General features: G+C 49.4%; 1 protein-coding gene across 2 annotated transcripts in view; it reads right to left on the bottom strand.

Moving 5' to 3' along the window:
* The window catches only part of GIPC2 (GIPC PDZ domain containing family member 2), a 56,288-nt gene that overhangs the window by 2,257 nt on the left and 32,083 nt on the right, over positions 1-21,948 (bottom strand). For both annotated transcript variants that reach the window (XM_075002735.1, XM_075002736.1), the window contains 2 exons: positions 17,868-17,977; positions 10,202-10,283 (listed from right to left, as the gene is read on the bottom strand). In XM_075002735.1, the coding sequence (XP_074858836.1) occupies positions 10,202-10,283; positions 17,868-17,977 (192 nt within the window). The remainder of the gene's footprint in view (positions 1-10,201; positions 10,284-17,867; positions 17,978-21,948) is intronic.

The raw sequence follows: 21,948 nt of genomic DNA, 5'->3' as shown, positions 1-21,948 counted from the left end.
ATCTTAAATTCAGTTACTTTAATTTTGAGATCAAGATGCAAATTGTGCAACATATTTAATCAGCAGTGCTTCACAGAACAGCTCTTAGCAAGCCAGAGCTCAAAATAGCCCAACTCTTGAACAATGGGTAATCTGCGGAAGTGGAGAAGGCACAAGACCTGACCATGGAGTGCAACGCACAACCTGCATACAGAAGGCAGCAACTGAAAACAGACTGGTTTCCAAACACTTGCTGAAGTGAATCAGACATGATACGCAGAAGAATACTCAGCTTGACCAGCATTTGAAAAGGAATGTTGTAAATATGACCAAAAAAAACATTTCAAAACACCATGTCCCTCTTCTAGGGTGAAAAAATTTAAATTCAGGGACAGGGACAAAAGTAAATCTGACTGCTATGGAAAAGGCAGAAGAGAGTGTGCAAGGCACTTCAGGTTGGGTAAGCAATGGATGCAGAAGAACAGAGAGAGGAGGTGTGGCCCAATGGACAGGGTCTCCGACTAAGGCTCAAGAAGTCTAAGTTCCTTCTCTACTGGGCCAACAGCCTGCTGGGTGACCTTGGGCAAGTGAAGTTCTTGCTCTAAGCTTCAGTTACCCCATATAGAAAATGGGGATAAAGAGAAGTTACTCACCGTAGTAACGGTGGTTCTTCGAGATGTGTCCCCGTGGGTGCTCCACCATAGGTGACGGCTTGGCCGGCGCCGCAGATCGGATCTTCCAAGCAGTTTCTGCCGGACCGCGCATGCGCCGGCGCGCGCCGCTCCCTGGCACGCTCCTGGCCATGTGCGCGATCCGGTCCCCGCCAGTTCCTCGACCAACCGCCTCGGTTGCCCCTGCAAAACACTAACAGAGATCCGAAGCGGGGAGGATGGGCGGGAAGTGGAGCACCCACAGGGACACATCTCGAAGAACCACCGTTACTACGGTGAGTAACTTCTCTTTCTTCTTCGAGTGTCCCCGTGGGTGCTCCACCATAGGTGACTACCCAGCAGTAACCCAGATAGGTGGTGGGTAATCGGATTATGTGCAGCTGGTCCCCGAGAGGACCGCTGCAGAGAGACGGGTATCCTCTTGGAATACCCTGTGAAGGGCGTAATGTTTGGCGAACGTGTCGTAGGATGACCAGGTCGCCGCTCTGCAAATGTCTTTCAATGCAACGCCCTTGAAAAAGGCTGTTGATGCTGCCACCGCCCTGGTGGAATGAGCCCTGGGAGTGGCCGACAAAGGAGTCTTTCTGAGCTCGTAGCACATTTTTATGCAGGATACAATGTGCTTTGAGATTCTCTGCGATGAGAGACCTTCTCCTTTAGATTTGGGAGCGAGGGAGACCAGGAGTCTATCCGTTTTTCGGAAGGACTTGGTCCTGTCTACGTAGAAGGCTAGCGCCCTCCTCACATCCAGGAGGTGTAGGCGCGCCTCTTCGCTGGAGTTATGAGGCTTTGGATAGAACGAGGGTAGAACAATAGGTTCATTGATGTGAAACTCGGAAGAAACTTTGGGAACAAAGACTGGATGCAGCCGTATGGTTACCGCCTCCTTGGAAAAGACAGTACAGGGTGGCGTTGCCATGACTGCCGCAAGCTCGCTCACCCGACGGGCTGACGTAATTGCAAGAAGAAAGGTCGTCTTTACTGTAAGGAGGCGAAGGGGAACCGTGGCCAAGGGCTCGAACGGTGGTCCCATGAGTGTGGTAAGCACCAGGTCCAAGCTCCACGAAGGTGGAATCGGTTTCCGAGGGGGGTATAGGTTTACCAACCCTTTGAGGAACCTGGTAACCATAGGGTGGGCGAACACCGTGTGCCCTCCCTCCTCATGTCTGAACGCCGAGATGGCGGCCAGGTGGACCTTTAACGAGGATAGCGAAAGTCCTGCTCTCTTGAGGTCCAGTAAATACTCTAGAATTGTAGGTATAGGCACCGAAAGGGGGGCCAGCTGCTTGGTAGAACACCAAGCCATGAAGCGAGTCCATTTTTGTTTGTAGGTTTTCCTAGTGGAAGTCCTCCTGCTACTTTCTAGGACTTGCTGTACTTCCACTGTGCATGTGCTCTCTAGGGAGCTGAGCCATGGATTAGCCACGCTTGCAGTCGCAGGCTTTGGGGGTGCGGATGCACTATGGACCCCTGGGCTTGCGTGAGCAGGTCCGGCGCCACCGGAACAGGCATCGGTGGGCGGTCCGACAGGCGCAGGAGTAGGGGGAACCATGGTTGGCGATCCCATGTTGGGACTATCAGGATCATCCGAGCCTTGTCTCTCCTGGCTTTTTGCAGAACCTTGTGGATCAGCACTGCGGGGGGAAACGCGTAAAGCAGGGGGCCTCCCCACGGGATCGCGAACGCGTCCCCCAGGGACCCCCGGCCCAGCCCTGCTCTGGAGGAGAATCGTGGGCACTGTTTGTTGTGCTGAGTGGCAAACAGATCTATTTGGGGAAACCCCCATGCGTGGAAAATGGGCCGTAGTAGATCGGGACGGATCTGCCACTCGTGGGTGAGCGCAAAACGTCTGCTCAACTGGTCTGCCTTCACGTTGTGCGTGCCCGGCAAGTAGGAGGCTCTCAGGATTATATCGTGGGCGATGCACCAGTTCCATAGGCGGATTGCTTCCGCGCATAAGGTACGGGATCGAGCTCCTCCTTGCCTGTTTATGTAAAACATGGTGGAGGTATTGTCTGTACTGATCCCGACGACTTTGCCTTGCATACGGTCTCGAAAGTGTTTGCAGGCGTTGAACACTGCTCTGAGCTCTAAAACATTGATATGCAGAGACTGTTCCGTGGGTGACCACAGTCCTTGAGCCACCTCTTCGCCCATGTGCGCTCCCCACCCTATGAGGGAGGCATCCGTAGTGAGGAAAACCGATATTTGCGGCTGATGGAAGGGTACCCCTGTTAGCAAGTTCCCGGGGTTTACCCACCATTGCAGGGATTCGCGCACCCCAGGTGGGGGCGACACCACCCTGTGAACGGTGTGTACTGCCGGCTTGTATACACTTGCCAGCCAATGTTGCATGCCGCGCATGTGCAACCTGGCGTTCTGTACCACAAACGTAGCCGCTGCCATGTGGCCCAGCAGCTGCAAGCACGTCAAGACCGGCACCGTAGGGCTGAAGGTGATGACCTGCACGAGGGAACCGATGGCTCGAAAGCGAGCCTCTGGAAGGTATACTCTCGCCGAGACCGAGTTTATGCGAGCCCCTATGAACTCTATGTCCTGTGAGGGGTCTATCTTTGATTTTGCCATATTGATAACCAGGCCAAGTGCGGAGAACGTGTTTGCTGTGACGCGTATCATGCGGAGAACCTCCCTTTTCGAGGTCCCTTTGAGCAGGCAGTCGTCCAGATACGGGAAAATAAACACCCCCTGTCTGTGCAGGTAGGCTGACACCACTGCCAAGGTCTTGGTGAAGACTCTGGGGGCCGAGGAAAGGCCAAACGGTAGAACCTTGTATTGGAAGTGTTCGTTGCCCACCATGAACCGGAGAAAACGTCGGTGAGCCGGATGAATGGTTATGTGGAAGTACGCGTCTTGTAGATCGAGGGCTGCGAACCAGTCTCCATCGTCCAGTGCTGTAAGGATGGAGGCAATAGTGATCATCCGAAAACGTTGCTTGCGCAGATACCTGTTGAGGCCACGAAGGTCTAAGATGGGCCTCCAGCCTCCTGTCTTTTTCTCCGTCAGGAAATACCGAGAGTAGAACCCCTTCCCTTGCAGTTGCTCCGGCACCTTTTCCACCGCCCCTATGAACTCTAGGTGGGCCACCTCCTGCCTGAGCCTGGCTACATGGGAGGCCTCCTGGGGGTGGGGCTTGGGCGGGGGTCGCGGCGGCGGGAGCGACTGGAAGGGGATGGCGTACCCCGTGGCTATGATCTCCAGCACCCATTTGTCTGTGGTGATCCTTTGCCACTGGTCGTAGAATGGTCGGAGGCGATGGTGAAAAAGTCGTTTCGGATGATCTTGTGCAATGGTGGTGATGGCGCAGCCCTGGATTTGTATGTCACACTTGTGGCCTTTGGCCCCGTCCCGAGGACGTACGGCCCTGTTGTGAGCGTCGCCTGGGGGTTCTGTACTGCTGGTGCTGCTGATGCCGCCCTTGCTCGTAACCCCTGTGATACTGGGGGCGCTGTTGCTGGTATTGGTACCGCCTTTGCTGTGGGTAGTACCTTTTCTTTGAGTATGGAGGGGTGTAAATCCCCAGGGTCCTGAGTGTGGCTCTTGAGTCTTTACTGGAATGAAGGACCGAGTCAGTTGATTCAGCAAACAGCTTCTGCAAGTCGAAGGGAAGGTCGATTATCTTCGCCTGCAGATCTCTCGGTATGCCCGAGGTCTGGAGCCAGGACTCCCGTCGCATCACCACTGCAGTTGCTGTGGAACGTGCTGCTGTGTCCGCAACGTCCAAAGCAATCTGAACTTCCATCCTCGCAGCCGCGTAGCCCTCTTGCACTATGGCCTTGAGGACCGGCTTTTTGTCCTCTGGAAGCGAGTCCATGAGGGAAGTTAATCTGGCATAGTTGTCGAAATTATGGTTCGCCAAGTGCGCTGCATAATTTGCCATTCGCAAGGTTAAAGTGGAGGAGGAGTAGACCTTTCTGCCGAACAGCTCTAGCTTCTTGGCATCTTTGTCCATTCCCCCTGTTTTAAATTGAGATGTTTTTAATCTTTGCTGCGAGGACTCCACCACCAAGGAGTTTGGCTGGGGGTGGCTAAACAAGAACTCCATGCCCTTCGCCGGCACGAAGTATTTCTTATCCGCTCTCTTTTGGACAGGCGGAATAGTTGCCGGGGTCTGCCATATGGTAGTGGCGGACTCCAAGATCGCTTCATCAAGCGGGATTGCTACTCTGGAGGAGGCCGGGGAGCTCAAATTTTTAAGGAGCTTATGATGTTTCTCTTGCACTTGTGCTGTCTGGATGCCTTGCGTGAAAGCTACCCTCTTAAACAGCTCCTGAAACTGTTTGAGATCGTCCTTGGGATGGACGTCCCCTAAGGCCGTGGCCTCATCCGGGGAGGAAAACGAGGAACCGCTGGGGTACATTTCTTTGGACCCTTCTGGTTCTTGATGGTGATGGTGCGCCCTCTCGCTGGAGGTTTGCGAGGGAAAATCTCGTGGGTCCACGGCCAGTCCCCCCTGGGATGCTTGAGTCTCCGTCCCCGATCGCGATTGCCCTCGGGGGTACGAGGTAATATGTGGGGATCTCTCCCTGGTAGATTGCCGATGGTGTCCATGCCCCACGTGGTAGGGACGACCATGGCAGTATAGGCACTGTTCCTGGGAAGGTGACCTTGACCATTCCCTTTGCACGTACCCTGTGTGTCTGGGAGAGGGGGATCGTCGAGACACTGGAGAGAGCGATTTTGCATAATAGTCCAGCGATTCAAATCCCAGGAAGGGCGAGGGTGGTGCCAGCCATGGGGAGGCTGATTGAAGGAAAGGAGAAGGGGGCTCCGGGTAGGCTAGGGGGGGCCCCTGCCTTCTGGTTGGAGTCTGCAACATGAGCGGAGGGCTGTGAGAAAAGAGCTCCACAGCCCTGTCTGGAGAGGGGCTGCAATGCCTCCTCTTGTGTGCAGCCTTCCCCCTCCCTTGAGGAGGTAACTCCGCCCCCTGATGGGCGGGGGATCCCGGCCCCGTCGGCACCGTGCTAGGCACGCTCGAGGGCGGTGCCGCACGTGCGGAGTCCTTCTGCGCCTGCAGGCTACGTGCCTGCGCGCTCTGCACCGCCGGTTCCCCGGGGGTCGGTGCCGCTGCCTGCGGTGCCGCTGGTACCGGCGCTTGCTTAGCCGCCGCCCTGCCTGCGGTGCGGGGCGGCTGGCTGATCATCGGAGGCTGAGCCGCTTCCACGTGGCTCTCCGTGCCGCCGCCGATCAGCTGTTGCTGCGGCTGGGGGCTGCTCGCTCCTCCCGTCCCGCTCACTGTTGCTGCCGGCAGGGATCGGGTTGGAGAAACTTTCCTCCGTTTTTGCGCTGATGGAGTGAGGGAGGCAGCTTTCCTTCTAAGGGCCCCGGAGGGTCCCTCCTGCTGCGGCCGCTCCGGCACGTCTGGCTGGAGGGCCTTGTCAAGAAGCAGCAGTTTAATTCTCATCTCCCTGTCTCTCCGTGCTCTGGTCGTTAACTTTGCACAGAAGGCGCATTTTTGTGCCACATGGGACTCCCCCAGGCACCTTATGCATAGACTGTGCCCATCGGACACTGGCATCGCCTCTCGGCAGGACTCACATTTTTTAAAGCCTGAGGAGGACATTGTTGGTGAGTCTTTGAGTTTGTTTGTGGGTACTTAGCACTTCTTTGTGCTGTTTCCCCGTCCGATGGCCTGCCTCCGCAGGAGGGCTGATGGCCCTAGCTCCCGGCCTCCGGCGCTTGTTACTGGGACTGGCTTGAGCTGTCCCTCCGTAGCTTGTTTGTTTTTTTTTTTTTTTTTTTACAAAATAACAACCGGTTACTTATGGTATCCTAAGAACTGAAAAACTTTAAAGAGAAAACAAATAAAGTCGTTGAATACGCTATGTGGCTTTAGCCTAGTCGGATTCCGTCTGCAGCCGACGGCGGTTGAGAGGAACTGGCGGGGACCGGATCGCGCACATGGCCAGGAGCGCGCCAGGGAGCGGCGCGCGCCGGCGCATGCGCGGTCCGGCAGAAACTGCTTGGAAGATCCGATCTGCGGCGCCGGCCAAGCCGTCACCTATGGTGGAGCACCCACGGGGACACTCGAAGAAGAACAATATTTACCTTGTTTGTAAGGTGCTTCGAGATCCACGGAAGAAAACAAACAGCATTATGTGAAATTAATCAGCATTAGCTGAAACATTTTCATTCAAGAGAGAAATACACAAAAATGGATTCTAAGAAAATTCCAAGCCAAAGAAAAGATGCCAGAGAGCTGCTGCTTCACAAAGCAGAGGCACGTTGGATAGATGGGTAGGACAGCAGGGGAGAATCTGGGGGCCTTCAAAGAAGATTACAATAGTCAAGGAGCGAAGTGACCAGCCACAGAGAATGGTTTTATCAACAGGAATACTAAAGATGGTAGAGGTTTTGCTGGTAAGATGCTAATGAGATCCTAGTATGTGAGAAGGAGACAGGGACAAAAAGTACTACTCGGATGAAGGGAAAAATCATATGCACAGATAGAAAATGAGGAATAACTGGCAGAAAAAAATTTGGAAGTTATACTTAATCGCAAAATGAACGAGGTGATAGTATGATAGCTATTTAAAAAAAAAAGGCAAATGTCACCTTGCAATTTATTAATCGGCGGAAAATGTTACATTCGGGATGGCTGAAGCCTCAGCTGGAGAACTGTGTCCAGTTTTAGGCCCCATATACAGCACTGGAAAAAGATGTGAACCAACTGCAGAAAGTCCGGGGGACTACAGTAAAAATTATGAGATTTTAAAAAACATGTCCTAGGAGGACACGTAGAAAGAAAGGGGCAAGTTCAGTCTAGAGAAGAAAAGACTGAGGGAGTATATGATAATAGTCTTCAAATATGTAACAGGTCACTATAAAGATCCGTTGTTCTCTATGTCTACTGAAGGTGGGACAAGAACGAATCACCTTAGTTTGCAGCATGGAAGATTCAGATTAAATATAAGAAAATCTTTCTATCAATAAGGATAATTAAGCACTGATATATGTTACCTAGGGAAATTCTGGAATCCCACAGGATGGGAATGGGGGTTAGGAATAGTTTAGAAAAATGCTTATCAGGGACTGTCAGTTGTACTTAATTCTGCCTCAGCATGGCTGAGATGGACTAGATGACTTCTTGAGATTCCTTCCATTCCTACATTTCTGTGTGTCTATGACATAAAGGTTGCAAGCCTTGGAGAAAGTAAGAAGAGTAGAACTGTCAATTGTGATGAAGAAGAGAGATGATGGAAGGAGAAGAAGAGCTGGGCAAAAGGTTTGGGCAGAGCTGAATTAGTGGTGAGACATCCCAGACATGTCAGGGATGTTCAGACAAAAGACTAGAGAGAGTGGTGGAGGTAAAGAGTTGAAAAGTAGATTTAGCAATCATCTGAATAAAGGCACAAAGGACAGATCAGGTTGCCTGATGTGCTGGAGTGAGCACTACAGTAGCAGAAGAAGGGACCAAGTACAACATCCTGAGGCATACTAATAGATAAGTGATGCCGAAGGAGAGGGTGATTTCCTGTCAGCATTGGGGAAGAGATCCACGGCTGGAAAGAAATTCATCTTTGTTGCGAACAGCAGCAGAAGAGCTGTTCTGTGATTGGGTTCTATTGACATAGGTTTCCCATCCTCTACTGTCCTTTTTGGTAGCAGGAGAAGTTGTCCAGGATCTCAATCATCACCAGTATTGAAGAAAGAGTCCCAGGTAGCCCAACATGTCTCAGACCTCAGCTTTGGAGGAGCAGTCTTGTAGGTGACCTTCATAGTCATCATTCAAGGAGTTCTCTTGTCCCACCAATCAAAGTGCAGCTCTCATTCACTTCCCAGACCCCATACATCACTGAAAGAATAATTTGTGGAAGCCTTCAATGGCTCATTTTTAAATAATCCAGAAGCAGAATCTACTGGCTCAGCTTCCTCTGTGCCCTTAAAATTGTCAAGAGCAATATGTTTCCAAATTCCGGGAGATATTCTGCAGGCACCTGTGTGGAACTCTAGTAAAATAGTATTTGGGATAAATTTTCAAAGTTGCAAATGAGTTATTCATGCATAATTGCTGTTGGAAGCAACCGGAAATCTGGGCCCTTTATGTCTTTTTGTCCCCGTAATACTATCAGCCAAACTGCATTGCCACTGAATTTAAAGCACTGTATTTATTTAAGTGTTCCCGAAACTTCATGCTATACAAGATCCTTAACTGGACAAACATTACAGCTTGATCTTATTTTACTCCATTACTAATAATGGATGTTAGTTTATCATTACTTTTTTTAAACCTCTGAATTAAAATGGAAAGCATTGCATTCTAAACACACCACTACTATGGAAGACGTCAGTTTAATGGAGATTGAATATTATCAGACATCAAAAGCCCCTGGAGAACAGAACAGAAAGAGGGCAGGGGGCAAATGATAGAGCTTTTAATCATTTGCCTGTTGAAAAAATAACACACTTGTGAAGAGCTGTATTTTTGGCTAATCTGGGATAAATAATGAGTGAAATTACTAGTTGAACTAGCTAGCATTCTCTGAATGAATCCTTTCCTCATATTTCATTTCCAGTGGCAACTAGTCACATTTACAGCCAATGTATGAAAATTAAATTACATATTGATTGAAGCTATTTGTGACAACTGACAATCTTTCCACCGCTAAAAAATCTTCGGCATGTAGAGCTGTATAATAGTGTAACAAAAATAAAACTGGTTTTGCTATCTTGCTTTTACCACTGGCCCTTAGCACTTATATTTGACCCCTGGTGGAGATACCTTAGGCTGCGTCTACACTACCAACCTACTTCGAAGGGATGATAGCAAGTAAGGTGTTGGGAGTTTATTAATGAAGTGCTGCAATACATATGCAGCACTTCATTAAGCAAATTCCCGCCCCCCGCCCGCAGCAACTTTGAAGTTTTAAACGTCAAGGTGCTGGCATGAGTCTAGCCGCGGCTCACCCGCCGGTACTTCGAAGTGCCCAGGGTACTTCTAAGTCCCTTTACTCCTCAAAATTGTAATGTTTTGGGGGTTTAGTTAATATTTTTCCTCCACACACCCCCACCACACCCCAAAAAATTCAAAGGTAACAGTGTACCATGACCATTAATGAAAAATATCTGACTTCCTGGTGACTGCACAAGTAGAACAGATGAAATAAATTTCAATTTCCTCCATGACAGGTAGATCTGATCATTTCAGCATTTTGGGCATACATATGAATGAAGTGAGAAGTTGCCGAGGCACTTCGAAATACCAGGGGTCAGCCACTGCTAGACGCGAGCTGGCACTTCGCAGTTTAAAACTTTGAAGTTGCTGTGTGGGGGAATTTGCTTAATGAAGTGCTGCATATACGCCGCAGCATGTCATTAATAAACTCCCAACACCCTACTTACCATCCTCCCTTTGAAGTAGGGAGGTAGTGTAGACAAGCCCTTAGTGATGTAAACCACAGCAATAACGCACAGAACTACATGTACATACTGCATAGAGAAGGAAAGCTTGGATCTGGATTAATTACGACGGCCAAGCAAAGGAATATAATTCACCCAAACAGCAATACTAACTATATTAATTAAATACTCACCTAATTCAATATCTCTTATTCCCATGTACATTTCAAGAAGGTCATCTACTTTTTTTATTGCTTTTTCTTCAATTTCAGATGGCTTTATTGAAAAAAAAACACATAAAGGTTTAAATCCAAAACATAAAATGCTACATTTTGGTTACTAATTTCAAAAATTACAAGACACCCAAATTAATCCAGATTTTTCATTTAAGACCTGATTTATTCCCACTTCATAATAAATCAAATTGTAAGCAAATCTTCTACCTTAATGTTTTGGGGGTTTAGTTAATATTATTCCTCTACCCACCACCCACCACACCTCAAAAGTCAAAGGTGACAGTGTACCATGACCATTAATGAAAAATATCTGACTTCCTGGTGACTGCACAAGTGGAACAGATTAAATAAATTTCAGTTTCCTCCATGACAGGTAGATCTGATCATTTCAGCATTTTGGGCATGCATATGAATGAAGTGAGAAGCATGTCATTCACTGTCACAGAGCTGACTCTTCTCCTGGAGCCAACTACTCAGGCAGTTAGCTAGTCCTATGCAAAGTTGTGCTGGTTCTATCCCTTGACACCCCACATAAAGAAAGGTTACTCACCGTAGTAACGGTGGTTCTTCGAGATGTGTCCCCGTGGGTGCTCCACATTAGGTGTCGTGCTCGCCCGGCGCCGCAGATCGGATCTTCCAAGCAGTTTCTGCCAGACCGTGCATGCGCTGGTGCGCGCCGCTCCCTTGCGCGCTCCTGGCCACGTGCGCGATCCGGTCCCCGCCAGTTCCTTGACCAACCGCCTCGGATGCTCCTGCAAAACACTAAACAGAGATCCAAAGCGGGGAGGATGGGCGGGTAGTGGAGCACCCACGGGGACACATCTTGAAGAACCACCGTTACTACGGTGAGTAACCTTTCTTTCTTCTTCGAGTGTCCCCGTGGGTGCTCCACATTAGGTGACTACCCAGCAGTAACCCAGGATAGGAGGTGGGTAATTGGATTATGTGCAGCTTGTCCCCGAGAGGACCGCTGTCGAGAGACGGGTATCCTCTTGGAATACCCTGTGAAGGGCGTAATGTTTGGCAAAGGTGTCATAGGATGACGAGGTCGCCGCTCTGCAAATGTCTTTTAGCGCAACGCCCTTGAAAAAGGCTGTTGATGCCGCCACCGCCCTAGTGGAATGAGCCCTGGGCGTGGCCAGTAAAGGAGTCTTTTTGAGTTCGTAGCACATTTTTATGCAGGATACGATGTGCTTTGAGATTCTCTGCGAAGAGAGACCTTCTCCTTTCGATTTGGGAGCGAGAGAGAGTAGGAGTCTATCCGTTTTCCGGAAGGACTTGGTCCTGTCTATATAGAAGGCTAGCGCCCTCCTCACGTCCAGGATGTGTAGGCGCACCTCTTTGTTAGAGTTATGAGGCTTTGGATAAAACGAGGGTAAAACAATAGGTTCGTTAATGTGAAACTCAGAAGAAACTTTAGGAACAAAGGCTGGATGCAGCCGTATGGTTACCGCCTCCTTGGAAAAAACAGTGCAGGGTGGCATTGCCATAACTGCCGCAAGCTCGCTCACCCTGCGAGCTGACGTGATTGCGAGAAGAAAGGTCGTCTTTATCGTAAGGAGGCGGAGGGAAACTGTGGCCAAAGGCTCGAACGGTGGTCCCGTTGGCACATTAAGCACCAGGTCCAAGTTCCACGAAGGTGGAAGCGATTTCCAAGGGGGGTATAGGTTTACCAACCCTTTGAGGAACCTGGTAACCATGGGATGGGCGAACACCGTGTGCCCTTCCTCCTCGTGTCTGAACGCCGAAATGGCAGCAAGGTGGACCTTTAACGAGGATAGTGAGAGTCCTCCTCTCTTGAGGTCCAGTAAATACTCTAATATTACAGGTATAGGCACCGAAAGGGGGGCTAGCTGTTTGGTAGAACACCATGCCATGAAGCAAGTCCATTTCTGCTTGTAGGTCTTCCTGGTGGAAGTCCTCCTGCTACTTTCTGGGACTTGTTGCACTTCCTCCGTACATGTGCTCTCTAGGGAGCTGAGCCATGGATTAACCACGCTTGTAGTCCCAGGCCTTGGGGGTGCAGATGCACTATGGACCCCTGGGCTTGCGTGAGCAGATCCGGCGCCACCGGAAGGGGCATCGGTGGACGGTCCGACATGCGCAGGAATAGGGGGAACCATTGCTGTCGATCCCACGTTGGGACTATCAGGATCATTCGGGCTCCTTCCCTCCTGGCTTTCTGCAAGACTTTGTGGATCAGCACTGTGAGAGGAAAAGCGTAAAGCAGGGGGCCCCTCCACGAGATCGCGAATGTGGCCCCCAGGGACCCCCGTCCCAGTCCTGCTCTGGAGCAGAATTGTGGGCACTTCTTGTTGTGTTGAGTGGCAAACAGGTCTATCTGGGGAAAACCCCATGCGTGAAAAATCGGTCGTAGCAGATCGGGACGGATCTGCCACTCGTGCATGAGTGCAAAACGCCTTCTCAGCTGGGCTGCCTTCACATTGTGAGCGCCTGGTAAGTACGAGGCTTTCAAGGTTATATTGTTGGCGATGCACCAGTTCCACAACCGGACTGCTTCCGCACATAAGGCACAGGACCGAGCTCCTCCTTGCCGATTTATATAAAACATGGTGGAGGTATTGTCTGTACTGATCCTGACTACTTTGCCTTGTATATGGTCTCGAAAGTGTCTGCAGGCGTTGAACACTGCTCTGAGCTCCAGTATATTTATGTGCATTGACTGCTCCATGGAGGACCACAGCCCTTGAGTCACCTCTTCGCCCATGTGTGCTCCCCACTCTATGAGGGGGGCATCTGTAGTAAGAAAAACCGATATTTGTGGTTGGTGGAAGGGTACCCCTGCTAGCAAGTTCTTGGGGTTTACCCACCATTGCAGGGATTTGCGCACCTCTGCTGTGGGCGACACCACCCTTGAACGGTGTGTGCTGCCGGTTTGTATACGCTCACCAGCCAGTGCTGCATGCTGCGCATGTGTAACCTGGTGTTCTGTACTACGAACGTCACCGCTGCCATGTGGCCCAGCAGCTGTAAGCACGTCAGGACCGGCACCGTAGGGCTGAAGGTGATGACCTGCACGAGGGAGCCGATGGCCCGAAAGCGAGTCTCTGGTAGATACACTCTCGCTGTAATAGAATTTATGCGTGCCCCTATGAACTCTATGTCCTGTGTGGGGTTTATCTTTGATTTTGCCAGATTGATAACCAGGCCCAGCGAAGAGAACGTGCCTGCTGTGACGCGTATCATGCGTGGTACCTCCTCCTTCGAGGCCCCTTTGAGTACGCAGTCGTCCAGATACGGGAATATAAATACCCCCTGTCTGTGCAGGTAGGCTGACACCACTGCCAAGGTCTTGGTGAAGACTCTGGGGGCCGAGGAGAGGCCAAACGGTAGGACCTTGTATTGAAAATGTTCTTTGCCTACCATGAACCAGAGGAATCGTCGGTGAGCCGGATGGATAGTTATGTGAAAATACGCGTCTTGTAAGTCAAGGGCTGCGAACCAATCTCCATCGTCCAGTGCCGTAAGGATGGAGGTGATTGTGATCATCCGAAAGCGTTGCTTGCGCAGGTACCGGGTGAGGCCTCGAAGATCTAAGATGGGCCTCCAGCCTCCTGTCTTTTTCTCCGTGAGGAAGTACCTCGAGTAGAACCCTTTCCCTTGCAGTTGCTCCGGCACTCTTTCCACTGCCCCTATGAGCATGAGATGGTCTACCTCCTGCTTGAGCCTCGCTACGTGGGAGGCCTCCTGGAGGTGGGGCCTGGGTGGAGGTCGTGGCGGCAAGAGCGACTGGAAGGGGATGGCGTACCCCATGGCTATGATCTCCAGCACCCATTTGTCTGTGGTGATCCTTTGCCACTGGTCGTAGAATGGTCGGAGGCGATGGTGGAATAACCGCTTCGGATGACCTTGTGCGATGGTAATGATGGCGCAGCCCTGGATCTGTGTGTCAAACTTGTGGCCTTTGGCCCTGCCCCGAGGACGCACGGCTCTGTTGTGAACGTCGCCTGGGAGTTCTGTACTGCTGGTGCTGTTGATGTCGCCCTTGCTCGTAACCCCTGTGGTACTGGGGATGCTGTTGCTGGTACTGGTACTGTCTTTGTTGAGGGTAGTACTTTTTCTTTCTGTATGGAGGGGTGTAAATCCCCAGGGTCCTAAGTGTGGCTCTTGAATCCTTACTGGAATGAAGGACCGAGTCAGTTGATTCAGCAAACAGCTTCTGCGAGTCGAAGGGAAGATCGACTATCTTTGCATGCAGATCCCTCGGTATACCCGAAGTCTGGAGCCAGGACTCCCTTCGCATCACCACTGCCGTAGCTATGGAGCGTGCTGCTGTGTCCGCAACATCCTGGGCAATCTGAACTCCCGTCCTCGAGGCCACGTAGCCTTCTTGCACGATGGCCTTGAGCACCGGTTTCTTGTCCTCTGGAAGCGAGTCCATGAGGGAGGTTAACCTAGTGTAGTTGTCGAAATTATGGTTCGCTAAATGCGCTGCGTAATTTGCCATTCGCAACAGTAGAGTGGAGGAGGAGTAGACCTTTCTGCCGAACAGCTCTAGCTTCTTGGCATCTTTGTCCGTTCCCCCTGTCTTGAATTGAGATGTCTTTGATCTTTGTTGCGACGACTCCACCACCAAGGAATTTGGTTGTGGGTGGCTGAACAGGAACTCCTTGCCCTTCACCGGCACGAAGTATTTCTTATCCGCTCTCTTGTGGACAGGCGGAATAGTCGCAGGGGTCTGCCATATCATAGTGGCGGACTCCAAGATTGCTTCATCAAGCGGTATTGCTATTTTGGAGGAGGCCGGAGGTCTCAGATTTTTGAGGAGCTTATGGTGTTTCTCTTGCACCTGTGCTGTCTGGATGCCTTGCATGAAGGCCACCCTCTTAAACAGCTCTTGAAACTGTTTGAGATCGTCCGGAGGATGGACGTCCCCCGGGGCCGTAGCCTCGTCCGGGGAGGAGAGCGAGGAACCACTAGGGTACGCCTCTCTGGACCCTTCCGGTTCCTGTTGGTGATGGTACATCCGCTCGCTGGAAGCTTGCAAGGGAAAATCTCGGGGTTCCATAACCAGTTCCCCCTGAGATACTTGAGTCTCTGTCCCCGTTCGCGATTGCCCTCGGGGATACGGGACCGTCTGTAGGGATCTTTCCCTGGTAGATTGCCGGTGGTGTCTATGCCCCGCGTGATAGGGGCGACCATGGCAGCATGGGCACTGTTCTTGGGAAGGTGACCTAGACCACTCCCTTGGTGCATACCCTCTGCGTCTGGGGGAGCGAGATCGTCGAGAGACCTGGGACACTGGAGACAGCGATTTGTGATAGTACTCCAGCAGCTCAAACCCCAGGAAGGGTGAAGGTGGTCCCAGCCAGGGCGAGGCTGGTTGTAAAAATGGAGATGGGGGCTCCGGGTAGGCTAAGGGGGACCCCTGCCTTCTGGTTGGAGTCTGCAGCATAAGCGGAGGGCTGAGAGAAAGCAGCTCTGCAGCCCTGTCTGGAGAGGGGCTGCGGTGCCCTGTTTTGTGTGCAGCCTTCCCCCACACTTGAGGGGGTAGCTCCGCCCCCTGACGTGTAGGGGATCTCGGCCCCATCCGCGCCGTGCTCAGCACGCTCATGGGCGGTGCCGCACGGGCGGTGTCCTCTGGTGCCTGCAGGCTGCGTGCCTGCGCGCTCTGCACCGCCGGTTCCCCGGGGGTCAGTGCCGCTACTTGCGGTGCCGCCGGTACTGGCACTTGTTTAGCCGCCGCCCTGCCTGCGGTGCGGGGTGGCTGAGCCGCCTCCACGTGGCTCTCCGTGCCACCGCCGATCAGCTGTTGCTGCGGCTGGGGGCTGTGCGCCCCTCCCGTCCTGCTCGCTGTTGCTGCCGGCAGGGATCGGGCTGGGGAGACTTTCCTCTGTTTTTGCACTGATGGGGTGAGGGAGGCGGCTTTCCTTTTATGGGCCCCGGAGGGTCCCTCCTGCTGCGGCCGCTCCGGCACGTCTGGCTGGAGGGCCTTGTCGAAGAGCAGCATTTTAAGCCGCATCTCCCTGTCCTTCCTTGCTCTGGCTGTTAATTTTGCACAGAAGGAGCATTTCTGCATGACATGGGACTCCCCCAAGCACCTTATGCAGAGATTGTGCCCATCAGACACTGGCATTGCCTCTCGGCAGGACTCACATTTCTTGAATCCTGAAGAGGACATTGTTGGTGAGTCTTTCAGTTGTTAATGGGGTACTTAGCACCTTCTCTGTGCTGTTTTCCCCCTCTCCGATAGCCTGCCGCGGCAGGAGGGCTAATGGCCCTAGGCTCCTGGCCTTCGGTGCTCTGCTTGTTACTAGGACTGGACTGAATGCCGTCCCGCTTGTTGTTTCTTTTTTCTTTTTTTTTTTTTTTGAAAATAACAACTGGCTAACTTAACAGTAGCCTAAGAACTTGAAAAACTTTAAACAGTTAAAACCATTGAATACGCTAACTTGGCCGTAGCCTAGTCGGATTCTGTCTGCAGCCGATGGCGGTTAAGAGGAACTGGCGGGGACCGGATCACGCACGTGGCCAGGAGCGCGCAAGGGAGCGGCGCGCACCGGTGCATGCACGGTCCAGCAGAAACTGCTTGGAAGATCCGATCTGCGGCACCGGGCGAGCCCGACACCTAATGTGGAGCACCCACGGGGACACTCGAAGAAGAAGGGATGCTTTTTGGCTAAGGTGTGCCATTGGTAGCTTACCATATGGCTGGAAAACAGATGTGACACATCTTTCACTTCCATGACAAATGCCTAAAGATGCCAAGATCTTTCACATTTCGAGTTATCATTCATAAGCTATAACAACTGAAAATGATGATTAATGCAGAGAGAGGTTTCCTTGGTCAAAGATAATTTGATATTCGTACAAATTCTAAAAAATGGTGACGATAAATTACTGAAACTTATTATTACTACTACCTGTGGTACCTGGGAGTCCTATTCATGAATCATGAATTCATAAATACTGTACAAACACTAGAATAATCTAATCTCTGAATCATTTAAAGTGTCAAATATTTGCATTGTACACATAAATATCTGTATTGCAGACTCCAAGCATTAAAAAATCCTGAGTCTGACTCTTCTAAAAAAATCACAATTGTCTTTAAAATAATATTTATTAAAGTGATAAATGTTGGAATATTTTTATTTGCCTTCTGAGTTTTGAGCTGTTGGTGTTCCTGTTTTCTAGATTTTCTCCACAGCCACCTGGTTTACAACTGTTTTGTTAACGTGCAACCTGCACATCTCATATAATTATATGGTTCCAGGAACTAGGGCTTTAGAAGGGCAGTGTGGGAGCAGAGAAAATAAATATGGTGAGACCAGCACTAAAACCATGGGAGTTCAAAGTACTGATATATATGCCAGAAGTAACCTGGCTTTAATTAATTTATATAAATATTGCACATTCCTATTGAGCCACATTGTTCTATTACCCACTATTTTTATTTCTTACCTCAATACTGAATGTTGCTTTAAACAAACTTTTAGTGACATTTCGCTAATTAAGAAAACACTGAAATTTTGTTGTGTTAGAATTTTTCCATTTTACTCGATAAACTTTGCGGAAGGATAAATCTGATGTTTTGCAGAAATTCAACAGACACTAAAAGGTTTCAAAGGCTCTATTCTTTACTACTGCAGTATAAACATACCACTTCCTCCACAGTGGCAGGACCTTTGGATCTCAGTCGAAGCGTTCCTCTTCCCTTGGAGATTTTAGCCTCTGACAGAGTTCCACTTTTTAACCTTGATTCAATCATGTCTATAGACAAAAGCACAACTGTTAAGTGTCTAATTTAGACAGAACTGAATGAGTATGCTTCAGCTTTTAGGTTTACTTAAAATCTAGAGCAAAGTGAATTTATCATTTACAATATTCAAGATATAACTTGAGTCCCAATTGTGCATTAGGATTCATTACCATAGACCTCCAACCACTTATGGAATCCTACTCAAGTGCTTTACAAGCACAAAAAAATTACTGTTCAATAAAATTAATACTATCCTTTGAAAAAAATGTGCCTGGGAAGGCATACTTTATTTTACTATGTATGTTTACATATGCACATTTTTCATAAATTTATTGTTCTAGAATAGAGAACATCATTGCTCATTATATTGTACAGGGAATTAGTAAAATCAAGAAGTTTCTACACAGGCAGAATTCTCAGTCTTCAATCCTGCGCTGTGGTCCACACTACCAGGTCAATAAGTTTAGCTCAATAGGTTTAGCTTTCTTTAAGCATTACATTGCTGCCTCTTTTTGAGAAGCTAGTCAAACTTCCGGGCCTGGGGATGTTCCAGTTGGAAGCAGAAATTGACGAAATGCAGTATTTTTGTTGAAGCAGTCTTGTTTATTTACAAAGAATGTGCAAAGTCCCAACCCTCCAAACTCACAACCAAAAACAAAAGGATCAGTTTCTTAGAGCTTTAAACTAAGTCTCTATAGCCAACATAAGCAAGAGATCTCTTTCTAGTTTCTTCCATGGTCACGCTCGGTTCATGAGGTTCTATCGACTCTCTGTTTTCTGTTTGATTTCAGTTTCTCTGTGCTCTGCCTTTCCTCTCCCTTCTCTCACCCCCCCAACCCACCCAAAAAATGACCCACCAAGCCATGGTGGCCAGGTTCACGCAGTTCTTTTTCTGGTGGAAAAAAAAGGTGGAGGCTTGCGCTTTGGTTAACTGAAGGGTGAGTTCACACTTAATCTTAAGGGGTTTGTCTACACTACCACCTTCCTTCGAAGGAAGGATGGTAATTAGGGTGTTGGGAGTCTACTAACGAAGTGCTGCCATGCATAGGCAGCAGTTCATTAAGCAAATTCCCCCCAAGGCAGCTTCGAAGTTTTAAACTTCGAAGTACCGGCACTCGTCCAGCCACAGCTCACCCGCCAGTACTTCAAAGTGCCGGGGCAACTTCGAAATCCCCTTACGCCTCAAAAAAGTAAGGGGACTTCGAAGTTGCCCTGGCACTTCGAAGTATCGGCATGTGTCTAGCCGCGGCTCACCCACCGGTACTTTGAAGGTTTTAACACAACCTATAAAAGGCTTCCCAAGCCTGGAACACCCACATCTGCATCTCATCTTTGGTCATCGATAATCCATTCCAAAAAGAAAGAAAAGAAATAAATTAAAAATAGTACAAAGGTTGACTCCTTACATATGTACAGTGGCTTCTCTCAGCTCATGATACCCAAAAGAATTTTATTCCCACCCAAATCTCTATGCAGATTTTTCCTTCCTGGATTTCCTTTCAGTTTGCCCCTGAAGAACCACTATTATTCCTGTGGAATTTGTAAGATGAGACAAACCCTGCACATTTTGTTCTAATGGGGAATTCACCTCTGTAACAGCTTTTCCAACCTTACCTTTCAAAGCTACAACTTCAGATTCAAGAAGCAGCCAAGCTGAAATTCTGGCCCCTGGATATCTTCTCGAATGGTTCTTACAGACATTTAAACCTCCTGGAGCCCAACTTTTTCCCATACGCCACTTCACTTATCTTGGTCAGTATTGTATTGCTTCCTGCCATAGGTTTAGCCAAGTTAGGACTCGGCCTCCTCCCCAACTTTCTTCTAGAACTGTGTAACCAGACCAAGCCCCCGCTTTTTCAAATGTTTCCCCATATAAACTTACATAATACAAACTTTTTATCTGATCAGAGGCCATCATCAATTTTTTTCCTAGAAGAAGTTTGAACTTTTCCAGTTTCGGATTATAAGGTTTTTACGTAGTCCAAATGGTTCACACCCATCTGTTCTTTTTCAGGAGCTCCATACAAAATTTTTCTGCCATTATGCCCAAACATAAGAGGTCGTAGGGTACTCACTGCTATCCTATAAGGGGTTGGGACCCCAAATTGGGTCACAACCTCATTTTAATGGGGTTGCCAGGGCTGGGTTAGAATTGTTAGGGCCCAGGGCTGTGGGCTTCTGCCCAGGACAGTGGGGCTCAGGTCACGGGCTCCTGCCCAGGTCTGAAGCCACTGGGCTTTGGCTCCCCCTGCCTTTCCCCCTCTGGGAATGTGTGTCTTGGGCTTTGGCTCCCCCCACCAGGGTGGCTGGGTTTGGGCAGACTTAGGCTTTGGTCTCTTCTCCTGAGGCTATGCAGTAATTTTTGTTGTCAGAAGGGTCATGGTGCAATGAAGTCTGAGAACCACTGCTGCTATCAGAAGGAATGGGATTTTTGCTGATTGCAGTCTGTTTGGTGCCGTTCTACACCTGCAGCCAGCTGAACCCCAGAGAAATCTACTGCATCTCTGCACCATCCCATCAGACTGTGGTCCTGCTGTAGTGGTGAGAAGTTTGTGGATCCCTAGAACCTTACAAGTCCGTTTAAACCCTGGAGTGAAATTTCTGTGTGTAACTCACTTGAGAGTCCACATCTGATGAAAACTGAATTCACTAGGACCTCACATACTGTCACAGCCTCTTGATTTCTTACTGGAGAAGCCTCAGGCCATTCTGTAAAGCAGCCCATAGCTACCAGCCAGTGTTGATTACCAGATACCCCACAAAATACTGCTGAAAAGCAGCTCTCCCAGTTTTAAGGGGACCTTCTTTATAAAGCAAGCATTGTACTTCCTGCACCAAGTTTATAAATCCAGACAGCATTCTGCCCAACAAAAATTCTCCCTTAGCTAAGGTTTCTACAACCCCGATATGTCCAGCAGTTTTAAAACTACCACCTAACCCCAGAACCATACTTTCTAGTGGACCTGGTGCAAATAGCCAGTGCCTATATACATCATACCCCAGCTTATCTCACCTACCGGGGCACCAAAATCAAACTGAAAACCCTGGATATGACGGGAACCACTTCAAGCCAGGGTGTACAACAGCACTCCCACATTGCTCCTTAGAGCACCAGTGCCATTTCATCTGTAAATTGCAAGCTCTCCTATGGGGTCCAGAAAGTTTTACTGTGGTATTAGAGTGGACACTATACTAAGTTGATTCCATACACTATCCTGATAAGAGGGTCATCCCTCTGCGATGGTTTTAGTTGCTTTGAGACCCATTCTGGGGCAGCCCACTGTTTTAGTGGATAATCCAGGAATCTGGGAACCTCTGCAAATTAGAGGTAGAGCAAGACACCATACCTCCTGAGCAACTAACTCTTTGCTCTTCTGTTTGGGGCAGTGTTTGCAATTAGCCTCCCAACAAGGGCTGCTGGACACAACATCAGCATGGACATGCTTCTCGACAAGCCCGTATATGTTTTTGAAATCATAAGAATGGAATTCTCCAACGACTCAGCAAGCTGTCCCTTAGGAGTCCTGAATCTAAGAAGCCATTGCAGGGAAGCACAGTTTGTCCTGCCCAGAACCCGCCTTCCATACAAACAGTGATGAAAATCTTCTATAGATCTAAAGATGAGAATGTAACCAATGCTTACAGACAGCTATGATGCAGTTTGTTTTAAAGGCTTAGCATATGATCAGCATTCTTCCTTAATTCTACTCTCTTTTTAACTGATGGAGTTCTGCTGTTTACAAGCAATCACAGAATACACAATTGAAAAATTCTATACAACTGAGGCCAGTGCTGAATTTGTGAATGGACTGAGCCTCAGTAATAATAGGCTTGGCAGGTCAGAGCCGGCAGCTCCTTTGGGCTTGCTGCATCATTTATGAATGTAAAAAATTGCTTGAGCCTGGCATATCCTTCATTATCTTAAGCAATGACTGATGCTGATAGCAAGGAAGAAGAATCTCCAAACCGACATAAACTGAAC

Source organism: Carettochelys insculpta, chromosome 9 (assembly GCF_033958435.1).
Source record: "Carettochelys insculpta isolate YL-2023 chromosome 9, ASM3395843v1, whole genome shotgun sequence".
Taxonomy (NCBI): domain Eukaryota; kingdom Metazoa; phylum Chordata; order Testudines; family Carettochelyidae; genus Carettochelys; species Carettochelys insculpta.
The sequence above is the reverse complement of the archived record's forward strand: the minus strand, read 5'-3'. Positions and strand labels throughout refer to the sequence as shown.